We start from the raw sequence: 10,758 nt of genomic DNA, 5'->3' as shown, positions 1-10,758 counted from the left end.
AGTCAAGAGTCTCATTTCAATAAACCACAGACATAAAAAAAGACGGCTGAGCCACCTTTCCAAAAACAGTTTTTTTTTCTCTGGGTACTCTGGTTTCCTCATCAAGTGTTCTGAGTATGACTCAGTGGGGCTGGACTAGAATTCCATCCCTAGACTGCAGACTGTTACTGTTGCTCTAACCATTTGAGCTACCTGGTCAACAGAATTGTCCCACTTGAACAATGCTACAGTCGCATCCAAAACAACGTTAAGGGGAGATAACTGTATATAGGAAAAACCAGAGTGCAGCAGGACAGGGATCCTTAAGACGAGATCACAGCATAGGCAAATTCATGAAATTTAGACCTACCCGTGCCTTATTAAAATAGGAATAAAGTATTTTATACAGTTTAATCTACATTTGAGTGTTGAATCAAGGTTGTGATAATTGAGAAAGCTACCTACATTTTTGACCCAAGTGCCAGTGTTTTTGACAATTTTAAAAAGTTCTTCTATGTATTAAAATGATGTTTTAAGATACAAATTTCATGTTCATTTATAGTTTATTTTAAATATTTACTTATATCTTGATGCAAATCCATTGTTGCTTTTTTAATTTACTGTTGTTCCAGTGTCGGGCATTTTTTACCAGTGATCTACATATCACTTCAGATTTCTTTCATAATTTGTAAACAATAATGGCAGGCATGTGTAGATCGTAATAATAACCTCCACGCCATTTTGCTACATTACTTTAATCTATAGTGCAGGATCAGACATTTTCTTACCCTGGACCACCTCTGGGTCACAATTACCTGTGTGAGATATCCTTGTCTAACCCTAGGGTTGAGACGGGGGGATTCCCCTATTCATAACAATGGTATGACGTCACTTCAACAATACAATGACGTCACGTCAACAATACAATGACGTCACGTCAACAATCCATCAACGTCACATCAACAGTGCATTATGCTTTAACATTGAAATTACATTATGTATATGATACACAGGGAAACAGGGAATCATTCACCACTTTGAGGTAAGATTGGGAATCTCAAACCCGCAGGGAAAAATTCTTAAGTTGCCAAACACTTGACAAAGCCTTGTGTTTGGCAACTTAAGAATCTTCCCCCTCGGGTTGAGACTCCCAACCCTCACCCCCAAGGGCGATGAGAGATTCTAATATTCCTCTACAATATGCTACCATGTATGATCCAATATTCATCTACAGTACTCTTAAGTATAGGATCCAACAACACTGCATGGTTGAGGTCATATAGTGGTGCGACACCTCACAAGCAGGTTAAAGGATACATAATGTTCCAGGTAGTGGATGTAAGGTAAGCAATACCCCGTATAAGATATTGTCAGATCCTACTTTGTAGTTTGCCGTGGAGTGGATCAACAGATCTCATTTTATTGTCTTTTTTTAGAGATCCAGAGATTTAATTATGGCTTGTGATGATGTAGAGTTAGTTATACGTGTACAATTGAATTAATCAAGTTCTAATTAATGTACAAGCTTCTGGGAATTGATTATATTTGAGAATGATACTCACAAAAATTGTTATAAATCCTAACTCCTATGAGTTGGATATCTAGCTAATCCCATATCTTACTTACAGTATAGAAAAAAGTGGCTGTTCATTATACTAGTAAATGTATGATTTTACCTCCTGGTGGAGGGGGACGGGGAATTTGTTGCAAGTCATACGTATATTTATCCTGCAATATTCGCCGGAGGCCAACACATAATCTCTGACTGAAAGTAGCGGAATGGTTTTATTAAGGGACCCAACAAAAAGCTTGTGTTGGCATTTCTTCCTAACTGCAATATATGATTCAATGGTGGGCTTATAACCAAGCATGGGCTTATCACTGGATAGTCCGAATTATTCTGATGTTTTATCATAAAAAATGTATCGGTCTTTCATCGGTTAATCGACGACAGACCGATATAAAAAAAGTCGATAAAACGTCAGAATAACTCAGATTAATTGCCAGATAAATATTGTAATTATGATGTCATCATTTATAAGAGTGGAACATCACTGTGTTCTATATCAATCCTAATGATATATATGTTTGTTATTTATATAAAAATAACTCATCAGTTGGTAGTGATGAATCATATATAAGATAAACATTATTTAGTTACGACTAAAGAAACTGCAGAATTCTGATGTTAAGAAGTAGATTTGGTAATTTGTCAGAGGAACCATAGGGAGTATATGTAACAGGTGTAATAAAACATTGGAACTTTGTTATGGAATTGTACACAAACAAATTGTAAAGAAAAACTGAAAATACATTGTTATATTTCCAATACTCAAAATAAATTTTACTTATTCGTGAAATATAAACGTGTTTTTTGATTTCATTTTTGGGCCAAGTGAGCTTATGCCATGGTGCGGCATTCGGCGTCTGTTAACTTTTTCCTTTTAAACACTACTAGTCCTGAACGGCTCAAAGGATTTTGACCAAATTTGGTCTGGAGCATCATTGGCCAAATAGGGGTTAAATAGGTAACTTTTTTAAAATCTTCTTCTCAACCAATAAAAGGATTTTGACCAAATTTGCTAAGAGCATCTTTGGACAAAGGAGCCTCAAGTTTGTATAAACGGAGGGTGTATCCCCTTTGGGGGCAGAGGGGCTGGGCCCAATAGGGGAAATAGAGGAAAAATTGTCACCTACTATACAAGTGAAGGGCTTTAAACCAAATGCAGTCTGAAGGATGCATAGGGACAAAGAATCAATTTTCTTAAAACTGAGGTGTGTTGGCCCCCCTCTTTGTGGCAGATGGGTGGGGCCCATTAGGGGAAAAATAGAAGTAAACATTAAAGAACTTTCCCCTTCTGTACCGATTTGGTCTGGAGCATTATTGGCCAAAGGGTTCTCAGTTTTGTAAAAACAGAGGGTTTGGTCCCCCAGGGGGGCATAGGGGTGGGGCCAAATAGGGGTAAATCTTTAAAATTCTTCTTCTCATCCAATAAAAGGATTTTGGCCAAATTTGTTCTGAAGGATCTTTGGTCAAAGAAGCCTCAAGTTTGTATAAACGAAATGTTTTCTGCTACTGTACAAGTGAAGGGATTTAAACCAAGCGTGTTCTGAAGCAGGCTTAGGTGGGGGGTGGGGGACTCATTTTGACAGATTTAGTTCTTCTTGAAACTTTACCTGTATGGTACTCAGCAGGTTTTAAATTGAAAATAAAATACCAGGTGAACTACCAAAGCCCCTGGACCTCTTGTTTTTTAAATGATTTGTTAAGCTAATTAACTAGTTGTACAAAGTGCCTGTGACCTCAGCTATGTGGTGTGTCGTCTGAATAACCAAAAGGCCCAAAGTAATGATATTTGCCTGGTAGGTACATTTACACTTTCGTCATCCTCCATACTCCAGGGGTTACGCTCACTTTTGCCATCCTCCATACTCCAGGGGTTACGCTCACTTTTGCCATCCTCCATACTCCAGGGGTTCACTCATGTTTGCCATCCTCCATACTCCAGGGGTTACGCTCACTTTTGCCATCCTCCATACTCCAGGGGTTACGCTCACTTTTGCCATCCTCCATACTCCAGGGGTTACGCTCACTTTTGCCATCCTCCATACTCCAGGGGTTACGCTCACTTTTGCCATCCTCCATACTCCAGGGGTTACGCTCACTTTTGCCATCCTCCATACTCCAGGGGTTACGCTCACTTTTGCCATCCTCCATACTCCAGGGGTTACGCTCACTTTTGCCATCCTCCATACTCCAGGGGTTACGCTCACTTTTGCCATCCTCCATACTCCAGGGGTTACGCTCACTTTTGCCATCCTCCATACTCCAGGGGTTACGCTCACTTTTGCCATCCTCCATACTCCAGGGGTTACGCTCACTTTTGCCATCCTCCATACTCCAGGGGTTACGCTCACTTTTGCCATCCTCCATACTCCAGGGGTTACGCTCACTTTTGCCATCCTCCATACTCCAGGGGTTACGCTCACTTTTGCCATCCTCCATACTCCAGGGGTTACGCTCACTTTTGCCATCCTCCATACTCCAGGGGTTACGCTCACTTTTGCCATCCTCCATACTCCAGGGGTTACGCTCACTTTTGCCATCCTCCATACTCCAGGGGTTACGCTCACTTTTGCCATCCTCCATACTCCAGGGGTTACGCTCACTTTTGCCATCCTCCATACTCCAGGGGTTACGCTCACTTTTGCCATCCTCCATACTCCAGGGGTTACGCTCACTTTTGCCATCCTCCATACTCCAGGGGTTACGCTCACTTTTGCCATCCTCCATACTCCAGGGGTTACGCTCACTTTTGCCATCCTCCATACTCCAGGGGTTACGCTCACTTTTGCCATCCTCCATACTCCAGGGGTTACGCTCACTTTTGCCATCCTCCATACTCCAGGGGTTATGCTCACTTTTGCCATCCTCCATACTCCAGGGGTTACGCTCACTTTTGCCATCCTCCATACTCCAGGGGTTATGCTCACTTTTGCCATCCTCCATACTCCAGGGGTTACGCTCACTTTTGCCATCCTCCATACTCCAGGGGTTATGCTCACTTTTGCCATCCTCCATACTCCAGGGGTTACGCTCACTTTTGCCATCCTCCATACTCCAGGGGTTATGCTCACTTTTGCCATCCTCCATACTCCAGGGGTTACGCTCACTTTTGCCATCCTCCATACTCCAGGGGTTATGCTCACTTTTGCCATCCTCCATACTCCAGGGGTTACGCTCACTTTTGCCATCCTCCATACTCCAGGGGTTATGCTCACTTTTGCCATCCTCCATACTCCAGGGGTTACGCTCACTTTTGCCATCCTCCATACTCCAGGGGTTATGCTCACTTTTGCCATCCTCCATACTCCAGGGGTTACGCTCACTTTTGCCATCCTCCATACTCCAGGGGTTATGCTCACTTTTGCCATCCTCCATACTCCAGGGGTTACGCTCACTTTTGCCATCCTCCATACTCCAGGGGTTATGCTCACTTTTGCCATCCTCCATACTCCAGGGGTTACGCTCACTTTTGCCATCCTCCATACTCCAGGGGTTACGCCATCCTCCATACTCCAGGGGTTACGCTCACTTTTGCCATCCTCCATACTCCAGGGGTTATGCTCACTTTCGCCATCCTCCATACTCAAGGGGTTACGCTCACTTTTGCCATCCTCCATGGGTTACGCCATCCTCCATACTCCAGGGGTTACGCTCACTTTTGCCATCCTCCATACTCCAGGGGTTACGCTCACTTTTGCTCTCTGCACCCTTGGAATAACATAGCAAAATCAGAGGCACACGGCTAGCTATTTGATTGGTGTCAGGTTAAAAAAAACCTGACCACCTATAGGTTCATGTATTTAGTATTAGCCAGATGGCTTAAGACCAGGACCCGTATTAAAGAAGCCGTTCTCAAAATCAAGTATGGATTCTGTGCTCAAGCCAACTTTCTTGTGTAACTTGCCTATATCGAGCATTTGAAATTACAGAGGAGCATTTATGCGACTGTGAAATTCTTCTGATGTACATGTATATCAAAGGATAAAACTTGTCCTCATCTTGTCTCATCCACAAAGTGGCACACACCAAGTCTATGATTTTGCTATGAATATACATGTATCAGGGTGCAGAGCGAAAGTGAGTGTAACTCCTGGGTATCGAGGAAGGTATGTGGCATGCCACATTGTGATTATTCTTCTTTGATTTTTTTTTATATGGAATTGCTTCATCACATTTACTGCTGCAAGCATTTTTCATTTCAGTTTTGTTTACTTATTCTTTAAGAATATATATTCAAGAATGCACCAACTGAATCTTCAGTCTACATCTATTTGTGAAAAGATCCAGAACAATGCACATGAAAGAACAATATGAAATTCAAGTGAACTCCCTTCATTTCTCTCGAGATACAAAGAGAACAAATGAATTACTTCACCAAACAATATTTTTTTTTACAATTTTATAAATTTGGCTCTATAGATTCAATTACCACTGGAATTGTGCATGTGCTTTGTTTTGTTTGTGTTTTACATCCTAGTAACAGCTACATTGCATGTGGTACATGTTTATGTACTGTATACAGTGACATTTCACTCAGTATAACGTTCGCCTTTTCCGCCCTCCATTTTATTGGTGCAGTGCAAAGGTTTCACTTGGCAAAACGGATAACCCCGGTTTCCGTTCCAACAAAAGCTGATTAGCAGATCTGAAACAGTCTATGGAAAGTGACCAATACTTATAGACGTAACAAAGAACATGAACTAGTGAATACATATATAAAAATTTATTACAAAAGTCTTGAGAAAATTTCTGGAATGACATAATTATCATATATACAAATGATATCTTGATGATTTATTTTCTGAGGAATGTTGACATGACAAAATGAATACCAGATATGAAAATAAAAATCTGCATTATTTTACAAAATTTTCGAAATAGTACATTTGAAACTTCATTGAACAAATTGAATATACTTTTTTAAAACATTTTTTTCTACAAAATGGTCTAATGAATATGAAGAATGATGTTAAAATCAAACATGCAGAATTTTATAATCATTTAACTGATACCAAACTTATGAAAAGTTTGTTAATGGCACAAGATGATAATATACAATGTATGTAATATTTGATCCTCAATGTTATACATATTAATTACAATCTATATACAAACAATCTTTTCAAAAATATACAAAATATTCCAGTTAAAAACGTTATTACTTTTATGTGAATATTTGTACCAGAAACACTTTTGCTGCGTAATGATAAATTTACCTTCAACTTAAACTCGTGATTATGAACAATACACATTGAATATCGCTATTTCTTTGTAGTTCGTCTCTCTTGTTAATATGAAGTATTGATTACAAATTTTTAACACCTCTTGATAACTCTGGAGTTTCTTATTGAGTCATTGTACACTTTGTTTTTTTATAATCAAATAAAAACTGTGATGCTTGACTTATAAAGTGCAAAATTACGTATAAGCCATATTCAGTGACAAGTCCTGAACTTTCAGTGCATACATTTTTAATCTTTGTTATAATTGAAACTCAAGATATGCAAGAAATGCAGAATAAATTTCTAAATATTTACTTGATATTAATTATTTCAGCACTTGGAAATATATGAAAAGCAGTTTGGTATGTTGTCTTCCCTCATGGAGCTTCTTTAAGATATATTTGCATTCTTTGTAACTGAATTTAAACAGATATTTACAAACATCTAGACTCGAGCATTAACTCATTCACCCCTGAAAATACATCTGAACTGGTCTTCCAATTCAAAGGTTGGAATAGTTCATTAGGAAATTTCAGGGGTGAATAAGTTAAAAGAACATGTATATTTACAAATTCTTTCAATGCATGAAAATGATGGAACTGTGCAAGAAAATTATAACGGTTGCATTTCCTTGTCCTAATTTTTACTGAAGATTCAAAATCTTGATGATAATTTAAATGTTTAAATTACCTGTTTACATTCAATATTTTGATAAATCATTACGTAAGATATCCAAGACAAAGTCATAAATATGATCTTTATATTTGTATATCTGTGGTAACATGTTCTTCACAAGTTTGATTCGAAAGTTTACGGACAAATTTGAACTAGTAGCGCCTCCTAGGGAAATCTTCCTTGAGTTTCTTTCGAAGGTCGAGACCAGCCTTGAGAAGTGTGACAGCTGCAGCAAGTGTCATGATTGTAGAAACTGCAAAGAGTCCGTAGGACCATGACAAGAAGTTCTGATCGGGCCGTGGCACCCACTGTCGGTCTTCCTTCTGGACCCCAAACAGCACCAGGACAATGAACTGTATAATCACTGTAATATAGAAAGGTAGTAGTTATAGTAAGTGACTTATTTTATACCAGTAATAGATCATTATATAAAATACCAGTTTCTTATATTAATAAAAAATATCAATCCTGCAGAAAACCGATCATGAGGGACTTTTGTATTTTATATAGGTGATGGGGTTTATTTTGCTAGTGTTTTATCAAAACAACATTAAATCTGATATTGAATTTGTGTTATCGTTATCTAGCAGTGAAAGGGTAAAACAGCTCTTTTCTCTTTTTCGGTGTATATTCATGGTATTGATATTCGTTAGCTATTTAATTTCACGCTATCTTTGGTGACCGCGAATATAACGAAATTAAATCTCCAGTGATAATTGGCATCTTGATCGACTATTCACTACACCATGAATCTCTTTTGACTAACTTATATATCTTCATAATATTTGGGCTTTCATGTGATCAGTTGAGTCGACCCTTGATAACAAGCTATTTCAGTAGTCATACTGTCATTTCCTTGAAATTTGAAGTAAAAAAATACATCAACTATGACAAAAGTTGTGGAGGGTATAGCTTTGATTTGACCTGTAGTTAGAGTTGTTGTGGCAATATCTCTGATCAGATTGACCTATAGCTATGACCAAGTTGGCANTGTTGGCAATATCTTTGATCAGACCTATAGCTATGACAGTGTTGGCAATATCTTTGATCAGACCTATAGCTATGACAGTGTTGGCAATATCTTTGATCAGACCTATAGCTATGACAGTGTTGGCAATATCTTTGATCAGACCTATAGCTATGACAGTGTTGGCAATATCTTTGATCAGACCTATAGCTATGACAGTGTTGGCTATATCTTTGATCAGACCTATAGCTATGACAGTGTTGGCAATATCTTTGATCAGACCTATAGCTAAGACAAAGTTGGCTATAGCTTTGATCAGACCTATAGCTATGACAAGTTGGCTATAGCTTTGATCAGACCTATAGCTAAGACAAAGTTGGCTATAGCTTTGATCAGACCTAAGGCTATGACAAGTTGGCTATAGCTTTGATCAGACCTATAGCTATAACAAGGTTGGCTTTGATCAGACCTATAGTTATGACAAAGATGGCTTTTATCAGACCTATAGCTAAGACAAAGTTGGCTTTGATCAGACCTATAGCTATGACAGTGTTGGCTATATCTTTGATCAGACCTATAGCTATGACAATGTTGGCTATAGTTTTGATCAGACCTATAGCTATGACGAAGTTGGCTTTAACTGTGATCTGACTATGGCTATGACAATGTTGGCTATATATAGATTTGAGCTATAACAAAGTTGCATTGGTGAGTCAAAATTTTTGATCAGACCTATAGCTAAAATGGAGCTTATAATATAGTTAGGCTATAGCCATTTGATAGACTGTGTTAATGTTGGTGCATGGCGTTAAAGGATAACTTTGAGGTATACAGACCTATGACAAACTTGACGAGGCTACAGCCCAATAAGATGATTTCCTCAAGGTATTCCGGGAACACGTGACAAACAGCCAGGATACCTGTAAACGTTGTGATGACCAGGAACAGAAGTGCCACGCTCACCATCACCTGTACAGCCATGAACCAATCTGTGGAGAGCAAGTATAAAGGAAATCAGAGCCATAACTTTATGACACAGGTGTAAGGACCTGCGGACTAAAATTGTTTATATACATGCACACATGATCATATCGTCTGCAGTTTGTCTTTATTTGTTGCAATATACATGTACGTCAAATGTAAACACTTCAGACAGATGACTAAGATTTGGGGTTGTTATATATATTAAATCTGTCATGCACTCTAAATTTTGAAATTCCACATGGGGTAATAAAAAAATAACCCCAAATGCCCCACCCCCATTTTTTTTCCACGTTGAGAAAGCATTAAAATAATGATGAAAACTACGTAAATCCATAATTTAAAGTTATACTGTTTACCGGAAGTGAGTACATCAGACTTTAACTGTGCAATAAACCACACCTTTTACGATACAGGTAATTTTCTTTTCCAATTACCTGCACGTATTTCAAAATCAAATATTGAAATAATTTAACAAGATATAAATCCTTTGGATTATACTCACGAGGGGAGAGCCATTCCCAAATAGGCCTGTACTGGTCGGAGAAGATATACCAGCAGCCCTTGTACCTGTTTCCATTGTAGTCCTTCCAAAACGTGTAATCATTGAAACAAAACTCCCACAACCCTGCCTTAATAAATCGACTGTCTGATTTCTGGAAAGATTCTACCCAGTATGGACTTGCGAAAGCTCCAACAAGGAAAGCGACCGCTATCATAGATAGGACAAGCGCTACGACAGACTTGTCCGCCATTTTTAATGGCGTCTCCGTTCGAAAAGTTGGGTCATCTACCTGGAATGTTTACAACATTGGACGAGTCTATTGTAAACTGGAGGGGTGTTTTTCTAGCACAGGTGTGATATACTGGTACGATACCGTTAGCTGGTTGAGAGTGAAAGAAACATCTATTTGAGAACGGAGACATTAAGTTAACATAAAAAAATAGTTAAAAACGGAGACCTAAATAATACTTAATTGGTAATTAGGCCTAGTTATATTAGCTGAGACGTCTCTGTTAGCTCTAAGCTTATATATAGGTATCACCTATAGATACCTGAGGACGAAATTGACTTTGCGTCACTTTTTCGGGGTTCTAAAAAGATAACCTGGTGGGATTATTGAGCTAGTCGTATAGATAAAGATGACTTTGTCAATTCATTCAGAAAATATTAAAAAAAAAATCTTGAATCATAAAGATTGTATTAAAATTACTGAAGATGTATACAATTTTGATGAATTAATTATCTTAAAGACTTTAATGAGCTTAACTTTATATGCTATTATGGAATTATATAGGCCTACATGATTAAGTTAAAATCAGAATTCAAATTTATTGAAACTAATTAAAAGTGACGTTATAACCTA

At 38.3% G+C, this 10,758-nt stretch overlaps 1 protein-coding gene across 1 annotated transcript; it reads right to left on the bottom strand.

Moving 5' to 3' along the window:
• Positions 1-6,926: 6,926 nt before the first annotated feature.
• LOC110465793 lies at positions 6,927-10,200 on the bottom strand. The gene is made up of 3 exons (XM_021521887.1): positions 9,897-10,200; positions 9,247-9,399; positions 6,927-7,807 (listed from the first exon to the last, which is right to left on the bottom strand). Exons 1-3 carry the CDS (start codon positions 10,144-10,146, stop codon positions 7,596-7,598), a joined length of 615 nt encoding a protein of 204 aa, XP_021377562.1. The 5' UTR covers positions 10,147-10,200; the 3' UTR covers positions 6,927-7,595.
• Between the last annotated feature and the right edge of the window lie 558 nt (positions 10,201-10,758).

This window comes from Mizuhopecten yessoensis, unplaced genomic scaffold (assembly GCF_002113885.1).
Source record: "Mizuhopecten yessoensis strain PY_sf001 unplaced genomic scaffold, ASM211388v2 scaffold11101, whole genome shotgun sequence".
Lineage (NCBI taxonomy): Eukaryota > Metazoa > Mollusca > Bivalvia > Pectinida > Pectinidae > Mizuhopecten > Mizuhopecten yessoensis.
Note: the sequence above shows the minus strand (reverse complement) of the source record. Positions and strands in the feature narration are given on the sequence as shown.

What these genes read in the sequence shown, in the direction of transcription:
- LOC110465793 (XM_021521887.1), bottom strand. Translation starts at nt 10,146, where the DNA reads ATGGCGGACAAGTCTGTCGTAGCGCTTGTCCTATCTATGATAGCGGTC. An exon ending in TTGGGAATGGCTCTCCCCTC is followed by an intron (nt 9,400 to 9,896) that starts GTGAGTATAATC and finishes TGCTCTCCACAG; the next exon opens with ATTGGTTCATGGCTGTACAG. An exon ending in CCTCGTCAAGTTTGTCATAG is followed by an intron (nt 7,808 to 9,246) that starts GTCTGTATACCT and finishes TCTATATTACAG; the next exon opens with TGATTATACAGTTCATTGTC.